This window comes from Grus americana, chromosome Z (genome assembly GCF_028858705.1).
Source record: "Grus americana isolate bGruAme1 chromosome Z, bGruAme1.mat, whole genome shotgun sequence".
NCBI classification, from domain to species: Eukaryota; Metazoa; Chordata; class Aves; order Gruiformes; family Gruidae; genus Grus; species Grus americana.
In genome coordinates, this window is record NC_072891.1 from 50,303,535 (window position 1) to 50,328,480 (window position 24,946).

The 24,946-nt window shown below is 39.1% G+C and overlaps 1 protein-coding gene across 2 annotated transcripts in view; it reads left to right on the plus strand.

Moving 5' to 3' along the window:
- The window catches only part of SYK (spleen associated tyrosine kinase), a 56,947-nt gene extending 37,222 nt beyond the window's left edge, over positions 1-19,725 (plus strand). Inside the window, exons 6-14 of one of the 2 annotated variants that reach the window (XM_054810810.1) lie at positions 766-815; positions 4,507-4,575; positions 10,959-11,049; positions 11,738-11,915; positions 13,212-13,421; positions 13,862-14,051; positions 15,430-15,570; positions 15,808-15,920; positions 17,502-19,725. In XM_054810810.1, the coding sequence (XP_054666785.1) occupies positions 766-815; positions 4,507-4,575; positions 10,959-11,049; positions 11,738-11,915; positions 13,212-13,421; positions 13,862-14,051; positions 15,430-15,570; positions 15,808-15,920; positions 17,502-17,574 (1,115 nt within the window). In that variant the 3' untranslated portion in view covers positions 17,575-19,725. The remainder of the gene's footprint in view (positions 1-765; positions 816-4,506; positions 4,576-10,958; positions 11,050-11,737; positions 11,916-13,211; positions 13,422-13,861; positions 14,052-15,429; positions 15,571-15,807; positions 15,921-17,501) is intronic. The other variant, XM_054810811.1, reaches the window with a different exon arrangement.
- Positions 19,726-24,946: the final 5,221 nt, after the last annotated feature.

Sequence of the window (24,946 nt, forward strand, 5' to 3'; positions counted from 1 at the left end):
TAAATTCATGTCAGATCCAAAACGTGCTTTGCTGCTGGAAGTGGCAGTGTGTGTTACCTGGCCCACACACACTAACAAGGTAGTCGTCCCAGCACTCCCCCAACGGTGCTTACTCCAAGCTGAGGCCAGCATGTCAGCCATGCTGCTGTAGGCATTCAGGTTGGGTGCACACCCAATGGGTGAATTCCTAGTAGATGAGGAGTTACTTCCCATGTTGGGGAGGGCAGGGCAGAACAAGGGATTGGCTGCACCTGATGCTGAAAATGAGGGTCAGAGAGGCATTCCTTGATGATTTGGGAGGTGTGTGGAGAAGGGACAGTGGGGAGTTTTGTGAGGTATGCTTTTTGGCCTGTTTCTTCTGTAATGTCATGCTAAATACCGATAAGAACCTGTCTTCCCTCTTGCCCTGACTGCCAGGGGAAAAAAGATGCTTCTGCCTATTCCTTGTCTAACTAATGCTATTCTAGAAGTGGTGTTCTCAGACCTTCTTCTGTCATGCTGGCTGAATACTAGTGCCATGGTGAGAGGGTATGCCCGTACTTTTTCCCCTCCTTTGAATCATTTGGGCACTGCACGTACTTTTGTCTCTATGGCAGCAAGTACCAGAGTCTGCTGCACATTAGAGACAAAGGCAAAGAAGATGGTCCCCGGGAGAAACACTGTAATGTGATTTAAAAACTAGATGGTTCCCTATGTAAAATTTTGTATTCTTACAGTACTTTTGTCACCTTGCTCAGTATCCTTCTACATTTGATTCCTTTTCAGATAATGTTGTTTTTAACACTCGTCCTCCTCTTCCTGGAACCCCTTCTAAGGTAAGAGTGATAGAGCAGTAGCATTCATCTGAGAAGGCTTACAGTCACATACTCTAGGAATCCTAACGTTTGGATATTATTGCAGCAGTGAATTTGTTTTTCTAGGGATATAAGCAGTAAGTTGAAAAGAATAAGCTTAACATATTCTAGCATGGTTAATACTTTCATCAGTGTTTTGCTTGAGCTATTAATCATTTAATTTTGTGAACTTCTTTTATACATATAATGTACGTGAAAATCAGTATTTTTCATATGCAAAATGCCTCATTGATGGTCATGTTCTATAGAGTCTATATCAACACTAGGAGGAGAGATACTGCTTTGTTTACATTGTCCATTTTGAGAATCTGCTGACTGAAGCAGAAATGGAGATTCAACTTATTTTCATATTTAGTGTGAGCAGTTAAAATCAGACCTTGTACAAGGGTTTGACTCCTTGTGCAGTGAAATTAGGGGAAGTTCCTTCATCAACTCCATGAAGAGTGAGCAAGCGTATCTGTGGTTATAATTGCCTAAGTTCTTAGAGTCCATTGATTAGAGGAGCCACATGCGGTGTGATACATAACACCATCTTATTCAGCTGTAGATGATCTCATCTGAAATAGAGAGTTTAATTTAGTTGTTTCACCACTCCCTGGAGAGCCTAATCATCTGTGTCATTATCTTAATGCATTCCCACATTACAGAAAAAAAATATTTTTGTGCAAATAGGCAATTACATTTATTTCAGTACTGTTGAGTCCCTGTGGGCCCATGAACAACCGTTCTCATACGACCACTTTCTGAAACTCAGGTGCCCTTTTAAATCATTGGAAATTATGTAACCAAAATCAGTGCCTTTTTTTTTTTTTAAATGTCCCAAGGTTTGGATCTGTGCCATTTACAAGGACAACCATGAAGTTTAAGCACATGAGACCACATGTGTATCGTCTGGTATACACACAGTTATAGTGGTGGAGCAAGCACATTCGGTGTGGGAATATTATGTAGGTTTTAGATTATCCATAGAAAATGTTGCGGTTTAAGTGTGAATGAAAGTAAATTCAAGAAATCTTACTTTACTTATTTAACTGATCAAAGAAGTAGTAACAAAAAAAAAGTGTATCTGACTAAGCTGACTGATGTTTAGGACTGTGCAATGCAAGTAAATGGGCCAATCTCTTCTCTTTTCATTGGTGCATGCAGTAATACTGCCCCAGTTTTTCATGATGCTTTATAGGTGAATGACTCAGTCATGGTAATGGGGTATGATTAATCTTGCCTAACATTAGTGAACTCAAATGAAGAGCAAATTACAAAGGCCCACTTTTGAGGAATTCTGAAGCGAGAGAGAGACACATATGCATCTGCATGTCAGTTCAGCCTAAAAGTGGTGCAATGGCTTTCCACCAATATGTGCCTGTCTTTCCACTCAAAAGGAGCCTAGGTGGTTAGTCAAGACTAAATGCCTTGCTTTTAGGTAGCCATAGTTAGGTGAGATTAATTCCACCCTGGAACATGACTTGTGAGAAAAGATTGATTAGAATAAAGAAGCAAAAGAGAGAGAGTAGAGGAACAGAACATGATTAACAGCTGAAGAATGAGAGGAATGGCCCATTCTGAGGGACAATCTAATACTGGTGTTCCCATCCAGACCAATTTTTCAATGATTTTTTTTTTATTTTTATATATATTAATGCCTGAAATACACTGGTGAGATTCCAAAACCTTAGTAGAGAGCATGCCCAAATCTGTAGTTGCTTTGAAGCTAAGAGAGTATATGACCACTGTAGAAAGATCTGCTGGATGATATGCAAAGCAGGCTGTCCAAATAATTCAACTGCAAACTATTTGTGTATAAGGGCTTGGAGTAAAATTCACAACATCTGGCAAGGGATTTTTGAGTATTTGCTAATGCTCCACGAACACACTTAGAGTAACAAAACATTACTGTTGCCTGTCCCCTTTTCTGTAATCTGGACATCTTTTTAGTGATAGTAATATACTTCCTCTGCAAAAGGAAGGACTTTCTGCTGAAAGTCTGTGTTGGAAATAATTACTCCATGCAGAATATGGAGGCTTACTCCTTCTTACTTCTCTCAGCACGTGTATGGACTAGGCCTTTTCTTTCCTTTCACGAGAGGCTCTGTAACTGGATTTAAGGTGATTTTGATCCCCTTTGACTTTGTAAATTACTTTTTTCTCCCTGCACATCATCCCAATATGTATTTACACCTGCAGAGGAGCTTTTGATGTGAGCCTAAAATCAGTTGTTGACATTACAGTGAAGCTGCCAACTTCTGGCCACTTCCGAAATTCTCCATGTAACCTTTTTCAGTATTGTATTTATTTAGCCACCATTTATCAGCTAGTAATAGTAGACCTAAACCTTGTAAGTACAGCCTAACTTTAGACTAGTATTGTTGCTGTCATTGATTAAGTACTCCTCTTAGCCTGCATTTGTATGTCTAATACAAACATTTGAGTTAAGCAGTGTTACCATCAAGGCAATACAGGTGGATGCGTGGTCAAATGCTGGGAGCTACTCTTGTCGGTAAAGTATCATGAACCATGCTCACCATGTGTAAAAGAGCCCTTAAACTCTTAGAGAACTTATCTGTTGCAAAACTATGGCTAATAAGTGCTTCAGGTTTCATTTATTCCCAATATAGAAGGAGAGTTTTGTGAGGTAACAGAAAATAATGGATTCAGTAAGCTTTTTCAATATGCAGTAACTGAATTTTTATGTATCACAGCTATGATGATTGTCAAGCATCAAAAAAGTTTCTGTTCTTCCAGCAGGAATAGGGACTGCATGGCTATCCTTGGTGTTTTGAAACAAAAGATTTGTTTTTTATGTGAAATCAAATATTTTTTTTAAAAAAGAAAGCTAGGAAAAATACCAATTCTATCCATTAGAAAAGCTATCTTTTCAGAAAAAAAAAATTCCAAATGGGTTTTTAAAAGTTCAAAACATCTGTCTCTAAGTTAGTTCAAAGGCTGTTTAACGTTGCTGAGAATGTGTCTCAGTTTATTATTTCAACCTCAGCATCAGCCTAAATGCTTGGTCAATAAGTACTGCATTGCAGTTTTAATTAGGCAGGTATGATCTCTCAGTGACCTCTAGAAATATTAATTAGTCACATTAAATTAATGTTTTATTGTAAAAAATATTTACATTTCATTTTAAAGTATCTTTATGCAGAACATAAGTGCACATGTAAAATCTAAAGCCTGTTCATTTTTGTTTGGAATTAATATCAGTTTGTGTGCTTTTTGCTTCAGTAGCAACATTGTTTGTTGTAAGACCAAGGTGTGCTTCAAATCTTGCTTAATATCTTAGTCATACTTCAAGACATAAAGTTATCAACTGATTTACATTGCTAAATATGTTGGAGGGGGTTAAGATTCAATAACAGAATCAGAACAACTGTACTGTGTAAAAGATCTGGGTAAAGGACAATGCGCTTGAATTTAAAAACTGCCTTAAGGTATATCTTCCAGATGGTTTGAGAGTTATATAGTTGAAAGAAAATTTACTGCTAAGATTTCCTTTATTACATTTGTTTGATGCATTATATGTGTACTTGCAGGCACACAAAACAGAAAGGTTGGGAGTGTTATGTTCTTGTATGCTACGTCTGTTTTGTAAAATACCTTAAGCTATTTTCCTGACACATTTACTGTTCCTCTTTGACCTTGTGGTTTCTAGAGTTGGGCAGGAGGTGGAATTATCTCAAGACTCAAATCGTACACCTTTCCAAAGGCTGGCAGCAAAAAGGTGCCTCATATAGTCTTTTTAGGTTTTTGACTGATTTAAAAGGACTTACACTTGACTAATTTCACTCTTTTTTCCCCCTCTTTTGGCCTGCTGTTACTAAATGTGTGTCTTGCCTACTAACAGATTGTGAAGGTTTTGTAAACTTTCTGCTTCTTTCCTAATCATCTGCATAATTACGGCCTTGATTTTATAACTAAAGCAATGGTTCTGAAGTTTTAAAAATTGAGGGACTATTTTTAAGTAATTTCTCACATCCCAAAATATTAGTGCAGATCTCAATATGTCTACAAATATAATGTGATAGAATCTTTTTCAAAAACAGTCACTTATAGCAGAACAAAATGATATTTCTCCTCTGAACTATCATTCCTACTCAGAAAATTGGCTTGTTTACACAATGCTATTACTGAGCACATTTAGGGAACAATTTGTTAATAATAGCCACAAAATACATTCTTACAGAACCTGTGTGCACAAATCTTGTTATGCATTGACGTTAATTGCATTTGGGCAAGGGTAAGATGCCACAAGACCAAGCAGAATGGGAAAGGTGATGTCTGTGAGTCAAGGGTAATCTAGCCCTGTACTAATCAAAATGCTGTTGCATGGCCAGAAAATTGTGCTGTCCAGTAATCGATGTAGTTGTGAAGCATGTAGTTATCAGCTTTGTTTGCATGTTGAGAATAACATGTGTCCCTGTTCCACCCATGAGTCTCTTTCTGTTTATTTATTTATTTACGGTTACTCTTCAACAAAAATGAGCAGGCATAAAAAGCCCATGCTGCTGTTCAGAGTGAAAAACTGTTTGACATATACTATATTTGATAATCCTGGTAAATAACAATTATTCTTTTTTTATAACTTCAGTTCACTTTTATACTGAAGTACCAATAGCTGTTGTCATCTGTATACCCTTACAGGACTCACATCTCATTTTTAATGTGCTGACATATTGTACAAATACATATACAGTGTCAGCATGTGTTCTAAAGCCATCCGAAAAAATTGCCATACACATTAGACAAGAGAAATATTTTGGTTTTGTTCAGAAAAATGAACATGGGGTCTGAATTCTCTAGACATGACTTTGGTGACTCAGCTGTCTCTTCACCTGGTAAAACCTGTTCACCTGTGCTTCTCTCTGGTTGCTTTCTGCAGTCAAATACCTATTTCTTGACTTCTGGGGAACATGCACAGAGTACAGACTGAAGCATATTGGCAGACCAATCATTTCAGAAAATAATTTCAGAAATCTGATATAATCACAATTTATGTATATAACCCTGAATACTCAAACCCACAAATTTCATCATACTTCCAAATTTTAGATTCTAAATAAAAGTCCTGCGCTGAACATTTCCAAGATTTACTATCCATTAACCCCAACATGCAGAGCTGAGTTTAGACCTGGTTAATTAGGCAGTTACTTCTTTTAAGTCAAAAACTTTCAGACAGTAAAATGGAAAATTTACCCTGTTATATTTATTCAGTCTTGGAAATTATGAGGGTTTTTAAATTTCACAAACTGGCTATTTATATAATTTTAGCATTCAAATCAAAATTTTTCAAGCTGTTTTACTGACTAATGTGAAATTGGCAATTTAGATGACAATTTAAATGAACTTGTGCCACCTAGTGGCGACTAAGATGTCTGAGCCAAAGCTTATTGAGTATTTGGCTAATAAGGTCTTTATCATGTAGTATTTTGCTATTCAGTTTGGTTTAGCAAAATAAGACGACTCTGTAGTCCTACATATACATTTGCAGTTTTTCAAATCAGAATTATTAACCTGAAAAGAAATCGCACTTGCTGTACTGATTGCCTTCATTAGTATATTCTTTAATATAAAATGATAATCTTTACTATGAAAATCAGATTTAGAGTAGTTAGAGCCATTTCATTCATATTTTAAAGCAAACAGTAAGTGGGTCATGTTCTCATTGCATCGACTAAATACTGTGAAACCTGCTTAGGGGTTATCCTACTAAGGCCTTACACATGCATAGAAAGTGGTATTCCTTTTGCGAGAACTCTATCTTTGAGTCAATGCAAACTCTCTGCCTCCTGCTTTCTTTTCATTGTGGATGTGGCTATATTACTATAAAAGTGCTATTCTAGTATAGCCAATCCCTTATAAAGGGAAGAATGGCACATTTAGATTAGCTTAAATATGGGTACCTAAGAAGTTTAACTAACGAAAACCCAGCTGAAGAAAAAAAAACCAACACGTTGATGTGAAAACAGGACAAGCTCACAACAGCTTTCTAGCATGAGGGCATAAAATGACAGAGTGCCCCATAGTTTACAAGTGTATGTACAAGGTGTCACATGGTACGTACCATTTTTGAAAGGCTCCTCTAGTCGATTCTGTTCTTGTATTCCTTTTCACTGGATAAGGAAATCTGTGGTCATTTTGCCCATTGTCTGCTTCTTGTAAGAGTACAAGGAGTAATCTCCTACCCTATACCTTGGTTGTATTAAGACAAAGGTCCCTTTGCCAGAAAATGATCTGCAGTACTAAACTTGCTGGTTTTAACGTGTAGGGCAGAAAGGACTCTGAATTTAAATGAGTTAAATAAAAAGGAAATTTTATTGTACTATTACCCAGACCACTGTACATGCAATGATACATACCTCTTGCACCATTTCTAGTCAGTCTCGCTTGACTTCGAGAGGAAAATTCCAACCTTCCTGCTAGGAAGTCCTATTCAAAAGCGTGCAGGGTGCTACATGCCACGAATACATAACTGGCAGAACTAAAGAAAAATGTTTGAGGTTTTTCTGAGTGCTGCGTAATATTCTGAAGTTATTAATATGAGCTGAAAAGGTGTCTGTGAAACATCGAACTGCAGTTCAACCAGAAATATTAATGAAAAAGCCATTGTTAAGCTGTTTAATCAAAGTGCAACAATGGGGAATATCATTCCACACATACATATATATTAGTTAACTAAGCTAACACTAGTGATATGTAAGACATTATCACTCATCTTTAACATTAGCAGCTCGTTGAGAAAGACAACCCGCTTTGTTAGATTTGGTGTCACTGTGTCATTTCCAATTTACAGCTGCAGAGTTTTATTCACAATCACAGGAGTGATGCACTTTTTTTTTTTTAATGCAGTTCCTAACAATAGCATCCAATCCTTTCTGATTCTTTTATTTTGTTCTTTAATTGCAAAAAGCATAAACATGTCTATACATCCCATTTGAGGACTCAGCTATGTCATGGCCAGATCTATATTTTTACCAGCTGTTCTGCACTGGTGAATGGATTCTGGAGATGTATGAATTTGGTGTACATGAATTCTGTTTGGCCAGTCCAAAGTATGTGAGTTCATACGCTGACACCTAGGTTCAGGGCTATGTAACCACCTCTCTAGTCTGCAACTAATACTAATCACATAACATCTTATGCCCTCCAAGTTTTTTAAAATTTGTGGGGTTATCAAATACTGGCTGAGTACTTCTTAAGTGTTTCTGCCCTGTTTTTCAGCAACAATCGGATGAAGCTTACTTATCAGACCTATACAATTGGTAATTTCCATCATTATGATTCAGACTGCAGGTTTATATTGCCATCAGCAAAGCATCACTTTTTGAAACAATGAGTTCAAGTCCATTTGAAATCCTGAGCTTATCTTTTTCAAAGGCTTTTCCCAAAGTGCTTGTATCTCATTTATTGTAAGCTTGGGTTATGATGAGGAAAAGTGGTACACAGTCTTCTTACTCATCTAAAAACAAGAAAGATCTGCTGAAGTTGCACCCTTCTGCGGGCTGAATTTGTAGTCATCCTTATGTAACAGCAGCTACACAAAATCTATCCAGCGCTTGACTGTGGAAAGAAAGAAAGAAAGAAAACGGAGCTGCCCTGCTTCATGGGTTAGCATAGGTTCAGGTGTTCCCATTGCACTGTTTGGTGCACAGTCGAGGTACTCCCCACAGTGAAGAGAGGACAATTGATAGCCCTATCAAAGCTTTCAAAAAACAAAGGAATCCCAGAGTGATGCAGTCTCTTCTAGATGTCATTTTCTGAACACTTTGCATTTATATCAGACAGATTATTTTAAGGATAAAGAAAGCAAAAGTTATCCTTTGAAACTGTGATTCTATCACTCCGAAGTATTTCAGAACTTTCCTTCCAGTATCCTGGAAACTGCCACTGAAGACTTAGCAGCATCTCAGTCCCTTTCTTAGCTAGTCATCATATTTTATCCTTTTTTTCCCCACTCTACTTTTGGACTCCTTGGGCAAGAAGTGTTAACCAGAGGCTTCCATGAAATCCATGAAATGTGGCAATTTGCACCTGCTTCTTTTGTATTTGTATGTGCCTAGCAACAGGTATTAATGCCAGTCCATATTGCTTTGTATGCACTCAGTTAATTGATTCCAATTACCTTTTGGAATGTAAAATGATCTCCCTTTTAAAGTACAAGTATAGTTAACATAGGAAGCAAGAATACATCCAGGAAGCTCTCCAGTGGAACTATGATCACTTCTTAGTAGTGAGATAAAAAACTTGAGGTATTCTTGATGTGTTCTGAAAGCAATATAGGATATATGAAATGCACAAACTAAAATCACTGTGGTCTCAGTAAGTATAATTTCATCTGATTTGGCTTTGCTTTGCAAAAGATGATTAATATTTTTGACTGAACATAAGCATTTCCCTATACATCCTGACGTAGTGTAGGGAAAGACTGTCCTAAGTGTTCACAGTGAAACGGCCAGCCCATCACTTCAGAGGTTTAGGATTGACTTCCAATCTTAGTGGGTTTTTGGGGATTAGTGAATGGCCTGTGCATGAAATAGTGATACAGGTCTTGGAAATACAGTTCTTAACTTGCAGGTCTGGCAAGGTGTACCAGGCTAGAAAAACAAAACTAGAGCTGAGAATCTTGTTTTATACCATTCATTTGCCTCCTTGTTCTTCTTCCTGATCTATCTCAGAACCGTCTCAGGCTCTTGCAGCTTGCCTTGACAGCAAATGTCCTTTCAACACTGTTCCACAAGACTGAGCGATTCAAGTCAGAAACATTACCCTTACCATCCCTGATGCCACCATGCTTATCCCACTAGGCCGGAATCTTGCCAGGTGTTGGCCTTCTACTTGGGGTTTGCTGTAAAATCTATGTAGTGAAACCTTTTCTGCTTTATCCAACTCGGCAGATCACTTCATTATGATTTAAAGGTCTGTACCACCCAGGTCAGGTGTTTTCCCTACAAAATGCAGTTTCCAAGTGATAAAATTTCTGTTGCACCAAATAATTCACTCCTGGACATTTCTCAATCTCTGTTTCTCTTTACTTGAAAACCTCAGCTGTTTCAGGCAGGAACTTATGCCACTGAAAGTTCCAGTTTCTAAAAAGAAAAATTATATACTCATTTGCAAAATAGCCCTATCCAGTGTTTTGCAAGTACAATATACCTTTGTTTCCTATTCAAGCTGAAGAAACTTGGTTTTGTGTTTGAATTTTTGGTTTTAAAACACTCTCTTAGGAGGGTGAAGTCCCTCATGAGTAGAGTAAAATTTCTACACTGAGAAAGACAAGGGACTAAACTGCAGAAATAAGATTTGTAATTCCCTGATCCTGACAGTTTACAGATGGAAGAGAGCAGATTATAAGTTTCTTTCATCTATACTTTATTGTGGCAGACTCATCCTTCAGCCAAGGAACTCCAGAACACACCGTTTCTGCTGTGGTGGTTTGTGTGCTCCATAGTATTCCTCTGACAAAGAATAAAGGCAGAGTGATTGTGTTTGAAACAGGTGTTCAAATACAGTAAGAATTAGATAGTTTTCTCCCTCCTCAGAGCAGACTGGCCTAGTATCTGGTCCATGATGTTTGTCCATGATGTTACACAAGCCTATTAAAATAACTACTTTTTACCCCAGTTACCCACCCCAAGTGGAGTCACTCTATCGCATCTACAAGAGAAACAAGGAAGTATTTTTTGGTTTCATTTGTGCTAGGAATTTCTCTACGGCCTAGATATGGAGAGAGATAACTTGGAGAGGGAGGAGGGACAGATTAGAAAGAAGTCCTTATGACTTGTTACAAGGTAGATTTGAAAAGAGCATGTAAATTTAATATCTGCAGAATAAGATTTGTGCATGACCCATTTCAGTTAATTCTCTCAAATCAAATGCTCTGAAGTATTTGCAATAACTTTTTACGCTTTAGCAGTGTATGTTTCATTTGGCCTGCATATTTACTCAAGCAATAACCTCCAGAATGAAATAAACTTTGGATCCCTTTCTTACTTTCTGATTCTCACCTATGTGTCTCTTGCAATCATTATGCCATAATCCTCAGGGGAAAAAATGCTTTTAACTTACCTATTCATTGCTAAATGTAAAAACTCTATTTGTGTGATACAGTTTCAGCCAACTTTTGGCCACCCACCTGATGAAGCACCTTTTAATCCTTACGTGATGCAAAGGAAGAGAGGTCTTACAGGAGCAGAAACAGGTAGGCAGAGTAATTTATGTCATTAATACGATTTCCTTCTTTATGCCAGAGATCTCTCCTCAACCCATATTTCCTTTTTTCTTGCATATATTTCACACCATGTTGTGTATTGGTATAGCTACTATCATAGCTCAAGCCTGGTAGCTGAAACTGCCAGATGTGACCATGTGTAATAAAAGTCATTTAGCAGAAATCCCTCTTTCCATGTTGAACTGGAAGATTATTACTTCCTTGACTCTAAAAGCTGCATCCTTGCACTTCATCAAAAGACTTGTGCCCTGTTGCATTCAGAGTGCCAAACTGGTGCTCAGGCTTTCTGTAAAATGCAATTAAAGATGGGTGCCTAAGAATGAACTACATATAAGGCAGCATTCTGAGTGAAGAAGTGTCTGAGGTAATTAATGGGAAGTACTAAGGAGAAGGGCCAGTCTTTAACCCTCCTGCTGTCAAGGAACCTCCTGGTTTCACATTACACGGATGCTCAAGAGTTAGACCACATCACCAGGTGGAGGTCGCTATCTTTTCGAGTGATCTAAAGTGCCTGTAGCTGGACTCTGTGTGGTTTCCTTACAATGCCCTCATAAGTCAAACACACTGATGATCCTGAACATAGAAAGGGTGAATACAGTAGCTGTGGCAGCAAAAATGTCTCATATAATGTTTAATTTTTTCATTGATTGAACTGCAGGTGATCAGAGAGAGGCGTTACCCATGGATACTGAGGTCTATGAAAGTCCATATGCTGATCCAGATGAAATGAAACCAAAAAATGTCACTCTTGACAGGAAATTGTTAACCTTGGAGGAAGGAGAACTTGGATCTGGCAACTTTGGTACTGTAAAGAAAGGGTTCTATAAGATGAAAAAGTAAGTGTTTCCTTCTGTTTTCATGGAGTCTAATATGTAACACCTCTAGCCTTTATTTTTCAGAGCAGCAGTAATCTTTGCGTGTCATTTGGGGTGACAGACCGTACCTATATAATCTGAGCTAACATTCATTGGTTTTGTACACTCTCTTTGTGCATACACTCATACACTCATTTTCTATACACTCATTTTCTTTTCCTCTGTTAGCAGACACCTCTTTGCCTGCAGCATAGTCACCTCCCAGCCATTATTTTTGTCTGTGAAGTGAGGAAGCACCCCTTATGACTATTTTCTTTCCTATCAGGGATAGTAGAGTGGGAAGTCCACTGCCTTCCTCCGTAGTTTGTATGGGCAGTCATGCTACTCAGTATTTCCCATCTGCACAACCTCACTTTGAGAAATGGAATGCCATGGACAACTTACCTGTAGCAAAGAGATTTTCACCTAAAATAAGTATGATAAATACCTGTTTTATGAAGCTGGAACGTTGATTTTCAAGAAGACAGAACATGTTGTGACCTCTTTTATCATGTAATTGGAATAGGAATGGACCCTGTTTATACTGGCAAAAGTGGGAGCACCTGACTTTTCATGCATTTTCATAGTAAAATGTTATCAGTATGTTGTTTAAGTGCATGTGCTGAGTATGTATACACTTTCACCACTTGAATCTGGGGGCATGTCTTTAACCAAGGTTTTCAGAGCCAGGAAGGATTTTTCCTTTTCCAGTACAGTCTGAGGGGATTTGAAGGGCTCTGATCCCAGCTTGTGTATTTGCCAATCTCATTTCACACTTGAGGTCTGTCGGTCTTATCATTCACTCTTTCACTTAGTCGTATAAGCTGAAGGTTGCAGGAGTAGGCTTAGTTTCTTAGGATTTCAGAGCGCTGCCATGGGGCCTGGCGATGCTGCATGTTCTAGTCTCACCCTCAAAACATCTCAGTGCTTATAAAGGCCTTTATAGCTTTTCTGGTAAGAAAAGCTTTATGGCGTTCTTGCCAGAATGGGCAGGAAAATTTTGTCCAGTACATTTGTTTTCAGGCTTGTTAAGACATTTGTATGACTATTTATAATTTTCTCAGGTTCTTTCCATTCACTGTCTTTTGCTTAGCTGTCTTCTAAGCATTTGATAGAGGTGATGTTCCTGTTACAGTCAGTTTTTTTTCGCCTCTGAATGTCACTTCTGTCTTTTGTCACAGTTTGTACTATGCGTACGGAAACATCAAGTAAAGATCGTGTGCATTTGCACATGGATTTTTCAGCAACTAATCCCAGAATTGGATTCTTCTTTTGTAGGGGTGCCAAGCCAGTGGCTGTAAAAATTCTTAAGAATGAGAGTAATGATCCAGCTGTAAAGGATGAATTACTGAGAGAAGCAAATGTAATGCAGCAACTGGATAACCCATATATTGTCCGAATGATAGGGATATGTGAAGCTGAGGCCTGGATGTTAGTAATGGAAATGGCTGAACTTGGGCCATTGAACAAATTTTTGCAAAAAAATAGGTATGTAACCTTTCATTCCATTTCGTAGAATTTATCCAAAGGGGAAAAAAAGATACAGGTATTTTTTTTTTTTTCCAAGGGCAATTTTAAATTGGCATGTTGTTAATGTAATAATTAATAATTGTAATTACTCTTCAGTGGGACATGATTATCTTGTACATGTCTCCTAACTGTCAAATATTTCTGGTAAAATAGTGCATTTTGAATAAATGAAAGAATTTTCACATGTCCTTCAGTTGCTCATTTATTGATAGGATCACACATCATCTTGTTCAGGACATTCTTATGCTGCCTGTTCTAATTAAAGCTTAGCTAAACATAAGTGGATTAGGTTCCTAGTATGATGTGGGGAAGTTCATAGTAAAGATTTCTATTTGAACTCAATGAAAAGTCATGAAAATGAACTCCTGACCTCTTAAAAATTCAATTATGATTTTCAGACATGTCACGGAGAAGAATATAACAGAGCTGGTACATCAGGTTTCCATGGGGATGAAATACCTGGAGGAGAATAACTTTGTTCATAGGGATCTGGCTGCAAGGAACGTGCTATTAGTCACCCAACATTATGCCAAAATTAGTGACTTTGGACTTTCTAAAGCTCTTAGTGCTGATGAAAATTATTACAAGGTAAGGTTTGCACAAGACATGAAAGCTCTATAGTAGCCTAGCTTAATAAGGTTATTTTCAGCTGAAGTGCAGTTGGTTTTAAAAGTTGAAAATGAGAAATAATATACATCAGCCACTATTTTTTAGCCTGATAGTAGGTCACTGATTTTCAAAATGTGTGATCAACATTAAGAGATGTGTAGCGAGGAAAAAGCTAGTCTCTTCCTTTATTTTGCTTACTTCTTTCATTTACTTTTGGTAAGCTTGTCATTAGCAGGTTGAAATTTGTGATGGAAATGAGATACCTCATTATATAAAAGGGGGAAAATGTCTTCGTTGTAGATATGAACCTTTGGGCACTTACGGTTTTCACCATGTCTAAGGAAAATTTAGGCTAGCATACTGTATTATTGACTAACAGAACTGAATTTGGGGACTTTGTGAAAGAATACCATTGGTAAATAATCATTTGATCTAAGCAGAATTTGTTTAGATTGGTTTTAAATTCATTGGATCTCTGTACAGCTAAAGGGAGTTAAACAACTGCTGCTTTTAATAAGGTAAAAACATCTGTGGGAGACAAAGGCTCTAATCATGTCTTCATCTTTTTTCTGATATATTGCTCTTGCAGTTCAAATTATTTCTTCCTTCTGCCTATTCCCTTTCATCAGCTGTTTAAAACTAATAAGCCAGACCATGAAACGCTGCAGAGGAGGAGCAAGCACATACTAATTTCTGATGACATTCCTATGGGAATAATAGCTGCTGCCAGAAAAGGCAGTAACACCTTAAATCGCTGCCACTAGCCTAGCTAGAGCTGGTCATCAGAGTTTTGAGAACTGGTATCAAAGGCCCATTCCCTTTACAACTGCACACTAGATCTTTCACTAGATCTAGCACTGTGCTGGGATAGCTTGACACTTGCATTGTCGCAACACAGTGTTATGGCATAATTTAATCAAACTGCAGTTTGCCACAAGGCAGTCGCTGTGCTTTGAAACGGAGCATCAACTTCAAGTGATAATGAGATTCACTGTAGCTGGCTGTGTATCTCTTAGCCTCTATGGAGAGCCTAGATGAAAAATCTTACTTGTAAAGAGCAACTCAAAATTAAATGCCACTAAAAGCATGACTCCGGGTAATTTTGCTAAGCTTTGTTTTACCATAGATTTCATTTCAGTGCATTATTTTGAAAGTGGAAGGTCAGGAACAATTTTGTAATACTTCTGAAGAAGCTGCATCCCATTCTGTCTAATGCCAACTGCATTAGAAATGTTATGATACTTAGTACAAATGTGTGCAGATCTAAGTTAACATGGCTTGTATGAATTCTGATGTGGTTTACTACTTACCTCTGTCTCTAGCCTGGTTTTTTACTTTCTGTTATGACTTATTTTAGGCACAAAGTCATGGAAAATGGCCAGTCAAGTGGTATGCTCCAGAATGCATGAATTTCTACAAATTTTCTAGCAAAAGCGATGTCTGGAGCTTTGGGGTTTTAATGTGGGAAGCTTTCTCTTATGGGCAAAAACCATATAAGGTGAGTAGTTCTATCTGGCAATTTTTTTTCTGTAAAAATTCAGAGACAATTTGAACCAATGGCTTTTGCTACCTAAAAAGGGTTATTGCAGGTCAAAGCATTCCTCAGTGCCCCATCTGTTACAACAAATGAGTCAAAGGATAGCCCAAAAATCAACTCCAGACCTCTATTTGTTTTATAGTAGCATATGTGCTGTAATCATTTGCGACTCAGACTGTTCTGGTCACCGTGTTCCAGGGAATGAAAGGTGGTGAAGTTGCACAGATGATTGAGAGAGGCGAACGAATGGAACGTCCTGAAGTCTGTCCAACAGAAGTCTATGATCTAATGAAATTGTGTTGGACATACAAGTGAGTGTGATGTGATGCTCTCTTTCTTAATTTACTAGTTAATAGCCAGAAAGAGGGGTGGGGAGGGAAGGGTATTTCAAAATACATCGTTTCAGCTGGTGTTTAGCTTACAGACAACCTCCAAACTAAAGAGCCAGTTGCACTTAAAAGTAACAATTATTTGAGTTACTGAGTGTACTACAAGAAACTGATTTTGCACAGCTGATTTTGCTCTGGAACAGTTATGTACAAAAAATAGGGTATCATAAAAAACAAATAATTCCACGAAAAGGCCAGTCAGATGTATATTGAAAAGAAAGTTTGAAATTAAGCAAATAATTTTGGTTCATTTTGGATTGTATCTGGTTTAATTTTCATTTCCAGGACTTTTTCTTTACTGAAATGTCAAAGTCATATTGCCAAATCATTCATTCCATTCCTCAATAAGTAATTGTTTTGACCTATTTTTCTCTTCTCTCATTTCTGAATGTGCTCAGATTGGATCTGACATTGACTTCCTATTAGCGAGGGGCAAAACATCTTTTCAGATCATACCTGCTATGTCAGAAACATTTTCTCTGGTCGATAACAATTCAGAAATTAGAATTATGAAATACAGAGAAGAAGAAAAAGGAAGCCTACCTGATATTCTTTTTTAATTAGTATATTGCAAAAATGTATTAAAAATGTTTTGTGATTTATCATTTTCACCTATTTTGTTAAAGTTACTTTTAGCTGCAGGAAGGTCTCCATAAAGCCCCAAAGTCTACTGTCATGTCACTTATTCTTCCAGTGCACCACCTGGAGAATATGTGTGTCCAGCAAAGGTCTCTGGGTTCCATTTAAGGTGCTGTGGTACTTCAGTTTTGCTTCTTTATTAGTTTTATTACACCTAGTACTCTAGAAGGAATGTGGAGCCATAAAATAATTTCTGCCTTTTGGTTAGACTCAAAGGATGCTGTAACGGTTCTAGAGTGAAAGGGATCATTTTTTGTGATGATTAATAAGCATATCAAAAAGCATGCTGCTTTTTATTTGATTTATTTGATTTATTTAATATTGGAAAGAAAAAAAAATAAAAAGAAGGCTCAAGTCAGGCAGTGTAACTATCTCATTATGTTATGGTAATGGCTTGTTGTTGGTTTGTATTCTCCCAAATCAATGAAGAGTTGCAGATATAGAGGAAAGAAAGCCAGTACAGCCATATAGTGTATGCGTAGGCTCCTCTCAGTGGTGCTAAGCCACTCTGTATGACTGTAGTACCCATTATAACACAGATATTGCGCTGTGAATATTATTTTCTCTAGGTTATTACTGAAGTAAATGAAGTAGAAAATGAAATGGTGCTGATTTACCATTTCTTTCTTGTAGTACCTTCACCAGCCACAAAGAAGCAGGCATGATAGTAAATCCACTGACTGGATGGTCTGTAGTGACATTTGCCACTTGGTACTCATTTTGTAGCATTATTTTCGTAGCCTTAAAATATTGTGAGCAGCTTTAAATGAGCTGTCACTGAGGAAGAGTCCTAAACATTACAAGGCCCATGCACCTTTACAGGTTTCTCCTTCCTATGCAGTGATACTTGTCGTCTTTCCACAGTGTTGATGACCGACCAGGATTTGTTGCGGTCGAGCTGAGATTACGTAACTACTACTACGACATTTCCCACTAAGAGCACGAAGAACAGCAGCTTTCCTGCCTCCAGCCAGCACCCTCTGAGAAGCAGTTCAGTTTCCAAAACCAAGTGACTTTGATATTTGTACTGCTGCTTTCACCCTGCAAAGCTCAGAGCTAAGCCCTGTGTCTGTAGGGTTGCCTTTTCTTGCCTTCTACACCTTCCAGCCCCAAAATAGAGTGTTGAAAATGGAGAGGCCCCAGAGCGAGTAGCAAGGACATCAGAGCAGATGCTCATACTTTTGCTACATTCCATTTCATTTTATTTACAGCTTTATTCACATTACTTTTTTTGGTCATGTAAAACCTATGTAATGTCTTTCACCCCTCTTCCTCTCTTGTATTTGAATGGGGATTGGAATTTAGATTATTGGTATGAATGTTCTTAGCCCTCAGATGCATTAAGAGTTGTTCCAGCCTTCCCCCTCCCCAAGGAAGAATAGCATAAACATTTCTCACGGTGAAGGAAATTCACTGTGAAAGTGTGTCAGTCGCTTTGAATGACAGCATGTTTGATTTTTACCTCAAAGTCCCTTTAAAACCAAATCACATTCTTCTCAGTAGCAATGGGAGATGTGAACTTCCAACATCAGCATCTCCTTTAAACGTGACCAACTTGTGTCGTTCCTCTTCTCAAGTAGAAACACAGCTGTCCCTCAGGGATTTATTTTTTCCTGATGAAACCTGGGAACTCAGGGGCTTGCTCTCGTCTTGCAACAAAACGTATGAGCACCTAACACAATGGTTCTGGGTTTTAAGAGAAACTCTGTCACTGCATTCCTGAAAAGATAGCTGTACAGTGAAAGGTGATGGAGCAGCACCTTTCTTTCTCTGTGCTGTTTCAGCCTTCTCCAGAGATATCTTTTCCATCTGTCTCTTGGGGTATACCACAGCTCCTTGTGTTGTATTTTGAGCAGCAATCATTTCTATCTTTTTTTCAAACCTTTCTTGAAAAGCATTTGTGAAAATTCACCACACCTTACCGCCTCTAAAGCTAAATTTCACCCCTAGCTCAAATATTTTAAAACAGGCATATGGACGTCAAGTTTACTTTTGTCCACTCCTAAATGTTAGTATTTGTCCTGTTATTAATCCCTGTGAGCATCTCAGGAAAAGGTGTTTATCTTACCACTCTTGTAATGTACCATGCATCTCCATTAATGTGCAAGTATAGCCATGGTAATAACAAATAATGTAATTGTTTCTGATTCTATTTTTACCCTTATGTTTTGTTTGTCCAATCTCATTTTAAATATTATAGATATCAAAATTTCTGTCGCTTATTCCTCACAAGCAGCTACTTTGCTGGCATTTACATATATCTCAGGAGTCTACATACATTGCATCTACTAGATGCACAGATTTTAGAAGAATATATAGAATAAGATTTAGAGTTAGATATATTTATTGCATATGGCTGGTTAGAACATACGCATTTAATTGTTGTGTGAACAGGGTATTTTTAGAGATGCAGTGATATTTTTTTCTCGAGCAAAGAAACTGTGTGGGCAATTACAGTGAGAAAGTGTGAAATAATTTTCATAAAAGAGATGACTATAAACAAATATAGGAGTTACTGTATTTTTTTTCTTTTTACTAAATTTATGGTCTATTTTTCAAAAAATACCTGGTGATTTTTGGTAGTTTAAAGCATATGCTACTGAAAGATACTGAGTGCAATAGACCATGTTTCAAATGTGACCAAATTTGACTTATATTGAAGATGATTTATTTTTTGTTTTTAAGAAACATTTTTCTACAAAAACAGCTTGTGTGGAACTTAGCTATAGTTATATGTAAGTGTTTTGTTGCTTTAATCCTGTTGCAGAGAAATCGTTAGCTCTACATGTGCAATTAGTACATTCATGGGGATATTAGTTATAACCAAATTGCACAAATCTCTACTAGCCAGTGAGTGACAGTACTCAGTTTCTCTGAGATAGATATATATATCTATATATGTATCTCTTTAAAAGTGTTATCTGATACAACAAAACCAGAGGAATATTTCTTCCCCTCTCTTCTGAGTGAATGACACTTTCTGATGTTACTTGATTGTTTTTAACTTCACTATTATGTAATAAAAGTTTACAATGAGAATATAAAGTATGGCAAAATAAATGGATTAGGTTTTAAAATTGAAATTAAAGACACTGTTTTACAAAATATGTTGTTTTAACAAGAATCCTTTAATATTTAAGTGCTTTCTAAAAAATGCTGATGCTGTGCAGAGTGTGTATATTCACTGAATTACTGTGATTGTTGTGGAAGGTTGAGATTTCCCCTAATGAGACTGAAAGGTAGCTGACATGACAGATAAGCCCACTGAAGCCTGGGCTGCTTTTGGAGTGATTCAGAACTAGCAGGAAAATCTCCCAAAATATGCATGTTGTTATTAGACCTGAGCCTTTCCAAGATACTGTTTTTCAACAATACTGTGCTGGATCTGGAGGGTTAGAGGTTTCAGGAGCCAGTGCAGCATATGAGCTGTCCAAGGATTTCTGCATTACCGATGTCAGCTATGCCGGATTTAAGTAATGTTGTACCATGTGGAACCTCCCTCAAAGGTGCAGGTAACTGTTCTAGGTCTTCTGAAATAACACCGGAGATTTTAGGCTTTCATTTAGCTTTTGCTGCAAGCTCAAGTCCTCAGGAAAGCAAAGGCTGGATGGGACTGAATGTGAATCTGAATAATAAGCAACAAAGACCAAAAAGTAGACAACTCTTCCATCAGGTACTTACCTTTTGGGGGGATCAGTCAGTGGCTGACTCACAGCGTACTGCTGTGGCTGTTTTCCATGTGCACCATCAACTGATATGATGAGGTTTTTCTCTTTTGGTTGTCTGGATTTGGTCATCTTTATTTTTAGATTGACTCGTTTCAGAAATGCTATTTGGCAGCGTAGCCCCACGGGTAATTGTCACAGCAGAGTGAAGGGGTAGCAAACTGCACCATGGAGAAAGGGAGGCTGGTGTGAGTGACTCAGAGAAGAAGGAGCAGCTGAGAACATGTTAAATGGGTTTTTCAGTGAAAGAAAACATTATAGCTTTGGTTAGGGCTCAAATCTACAAAATGATGGAGTTTCTTCAGAGCATGTTTTCCCCTAAAGACCCACACAAAGCTTCTTAAAAACCCTGGCGCTATCTCTACCTGCTTCCAACAGTATGAAGAAAGGGGACTTTTAATCAGACAACGAAAAATACCCGTCATTTTCACACCCAAAACCATCAGAGTCAGAGCTGCAGGTTTTAAAAAGAGCGCATCTGAGCCCGGCCGGTGCCGGGCAGCTCTATGGCCCGGCCTGCCGGGAGGTGGCGATACCTGAACGGTGTGAGAGTGATGCACCGGCCCTGGACCCTGCCTTCCGCCGCGGCTGCTGCCGTGCGGAGGAGCTCGGCCGTCCGTTTGCTGCCTGCCGTGAAGCAAAGTTTCGTGTGAGGATGAATCGTCAATGATTTATACCGTGAACGGTTAGCTGTGGATGATTAATGAAGACTTCTGAGACTCTGCGTCCCCTTTTAAGCGATGCCAGCAGCGGGGGATTGCAGTCGGAAAGATACGGAATATGTCCCTCACGTGCATAGAAGGGAGTGAGGGCGGCATCTGGGTCGAATAGGACAGGGGAACATTAAGTCAGCAATTGTAATTACCGGCCCGAAGTTTAGTGAAGACAGAAAGCCTGTAAGTCATGCACAAAAAGAAGGAAAAAAAGACGGGGGAGGGGGGCGGGGGGTGGAAGTACCGATTCTTGACAGTGAAGAAAAACAGCAATGAAGAAAAACAACGTTGGACTTAAAGTGATCCCAGGCTCAGATGGAAAAGAGGCACTTCAAGAGTCAGTGTCACCATTCCCCAGCAGCATGCCCCAGTGCTACACACCATGGTGTGACACAAGGCAGTGGCACAACTACATTTGGACCCCAGCTCTCCCTGCCAGGGCAGCTTGCGGGGCCGGTAGTAGTAGGGAATGGTTGTAGGGCTGATAGGCAGGACTCAACAGCCAAATGCCTCCTGCTGTAACTACAGGCAGCTGGGAGCTGAGATGCACACACCTTTACTGGGGCAGCCAGTAACCTGTGAAGGTTTGCGGCTGGAAAAGGAGGGGAGGAATAAGGGTGGGGCGCGCAGCAACTATCAGAAAGAAAAGTGCATAGGGAAAGAAATTGTCTCCTGTTTGACTAATAGTGCTGGAAAAAAGAAACAAGCCTATCACATACATGTCTTCCTTCAGGCTTGCATTACACCGTGGATTCCTGAGGAACAACAATCAGACAGATGTAGCGTAAACCCAACTGAAAACAACTACCTCCAACTACCTAGAGCTCTCTGAAGCCAGGGTAATACTGTGCATCAATCTCCAAATGGATATTTTTTCTTTTCTGTCGTATAGTGTTAATTGAGGTGAATACCTACTGGGTTTCTTGGCATATAATTAACTCCGTACTGAGTATAACCACTGCTTCCTTGAGGCAGTGGAGATGTGCACATTTCTTGATAACCTGAGAAGCAGAGAAAACAAGAGGCAGCTGGGGAAAGCATTATGCTGCTCTCCATTAAAATTCATAACTTTGAATGTAAATAGCACCTGAATGACCAGTCGAGTAGAAACATGCACAGATCATTAACTCCCCACAATCTGTCTACCATCGCAAATGCCTTAAATTGTCAAGGTAAGAGCCTGTTAGGTCCCAGCCTTGCTTGACTGTAACAAAATGCTGGTGGAGGAGTCCCACTGCCACGCGGGTGCAGCTGCAGCTGCCCTCCTGGCATGCCCCGTGCGACAGCGGGTCGGTAAGCTGAGTGCCGGGCTCCCTGTGCCTCTGTCATGTTACGAATGCAACCTACAACAACAAAAACAACTTTGCAAAGAAGGGGCTCAATACCACAGAAAATAGTGTGTGAACCATCAGCCCACGCTGCAGTGCAAGTGCTACTTTGCATGGATACTCACTTGTCTGTCCTGCCACGTTGCCACCAGCCAGTGGCAGCGTTGACACCAACAGACATTCTTTCTTCTTCCTGCTTTGTTAAAGTGAGATTGTGTTGGTTTCAGCAAGAGTGCCAAGACTGTAACTGCATGCCTGAGCAGTGGCCTTTTCTCTGTCTCCTGCACAGTTTGAGGATTTTGCTTTAAAAACATTACATACATGTGCACACCCGCGCATGTAGTTTCGTCATTCTTTCCTACCCGCATTCAATAATGCCCTGTCCTACTGTCTCAGTTCTTACTACACAGCCACTGTAGCTGTATCTTCAGATCTTGTTCTGATTTGTGTGCAGATTTCATCAATGTTATCAAAGGATTTCTATCTGACTGGTGTATGGGGTCCCACACCTCCAGTACCCTGAAGCAATGACCAGCTGGGGAAGAATTGTTATGTTGATCTGGGGTCATATTTCTAGAAAACAGATAGCAAGGAAGGATGGAGGGAAATGGCTGGGTGGTTGGGGCAGGGATACATCAAGAAATGCACCAGAGAAACAAGCTTACTGAGCTTACCAAAGGGCAGGACTTAGGGGTATTTTTTCCACTGTACTTTGGAGCAGCTGTAAATTGACTGTTCGGCTTGGTTTGATGTTTCTTTTTCCAACAGAGGTGTAATTTGGAGCCAATGGTTCCTTGTTTTTCCACGGTAATGACGCGTTATCCATAGCTGGGTATAAACACCTAGATTGCCAATGTTACTGTGTTTCAGCAAGATTTCTTCTGCTGCCAGTAAATCCCCCAAACTGGGCAGTTTATATATGTGCAGCTGCATTTCTCTTCTAGCAGCTTCCATGGGCCTCATTCTTCTGACAACTATGCAAACACTTGCTTAAATTACAACAGGCGCGCCAGTAGCCAGCTCTCTCCCCATGCCCTCATGCTCCCTCTGGTACAGAGAAGTGATGCACAATAAACTTCAGTCACCACCAAGAGAAAGGCTTCTAACTTCTTTTCTCTGAGCATGGCTGATTTTCTAGATAATATGGCCTCTTTAAGAGAGCAAATACAAAATGGTACAGATATTTAGTATCAGGTGGTGGTGGTGTAACTAACTGGACCCCACACGCACCTTGTACTGAGGAGCTGCCTCAATTTTTGCAGGCTCCCAATGCACTAGAGCATAAACCTTTTTTTTTCTTTTTCTTTTGCAAATGTATTGTTGATTCTGTCTTTGATATATACATGTCTTTGGCTATTTTAAAATCTTATATCTACTGGTATTACAGCTTCCCCAGGGGCATGCAGTAATCAGGTACTATTTTTAAACTCTTCAGTCAACCATGACTTCCTTTTTATCTGTCCACTCTGTAGCTGCCATAGGGAGTGAGTATGGCATTCCTCATCTTTTTGTGGTTTCTACTTATAAGGAATAGCCAGGACAAGTAGCGATTCTTGTTGGTGCTGGAGTACTACATAAGTTAGATTACAGGATGAAGTACAGATTGAATCATGTCTCAGAAATTCACCCTCCAGTGTCACATTGTACATGAGTTAATGCAAACCAGAACTAACAATACACAAGCATGAGTACAAAGCTCTCAGTTTGTTCCCAAATCTCCCACAGCTTTTTCCATGTCAGCTATATATATATATAAAAAAAACCCCAAACAACCCAATAATGCGACGCATTCCTGTGTTTGTTTGCAGAACTGTATGCGAGCAATTTCTTCAGTCATTTAATTACAAGGCAGCTGAGGCCTGCACAAAGAAATACACTCAAGGTTTGCTTGGTTATTGAGGGCAGTCCTTCTCTTCCTTTCTCCCAAAATAAAAAGGTCCCAAGGTGTTTGAAGTGCAGGTAGCGGGAATGGAGACGTCAGATGCCACACCTGGGCACTGATACAGCTGTGAGACTGCCGGTACCTACATCTTTTGCTTGAAAACTGCGTTATGTGGTGGTAGTACGTTGCTGGGCCCATGAAGCCAGTACGCCTTTCTGCTTGGCCACCAAGCGTCAGCAGGGCCCTGCTGATTACTACCCATCATGCGTTAATAAGTGTTCGGGGTGAGGGGGTGTGGAAAATACTGGGAGAACCTCAAAACCATATATTTGATTACACTGTAACGCACAGCGGCTATGCTCCCCACGTAGTTCAATGTTGTGGGGAAGAAATCAATCAGCCCTTCATCCTGGGAAGACCAGGGGACTATGACTTACACACCAAAGCACAGAAAACAGTTAGAGCTGTGTCCAGGTCCGGGGCACCATCATACAGTCCTGCAGCCTCTCAGACATGTTTTTGCAGGAGCATCTTGAGCAACAGGGTGAGTAGAGCCACTTCAGGAACTAATAAGAGAAAGTGCCAGGAATAGCAATCATAGCTCTGAAATATTAATATTTGTTGCAATTACTTGCTGACAGTATTTAAATAAGGAAAGCTA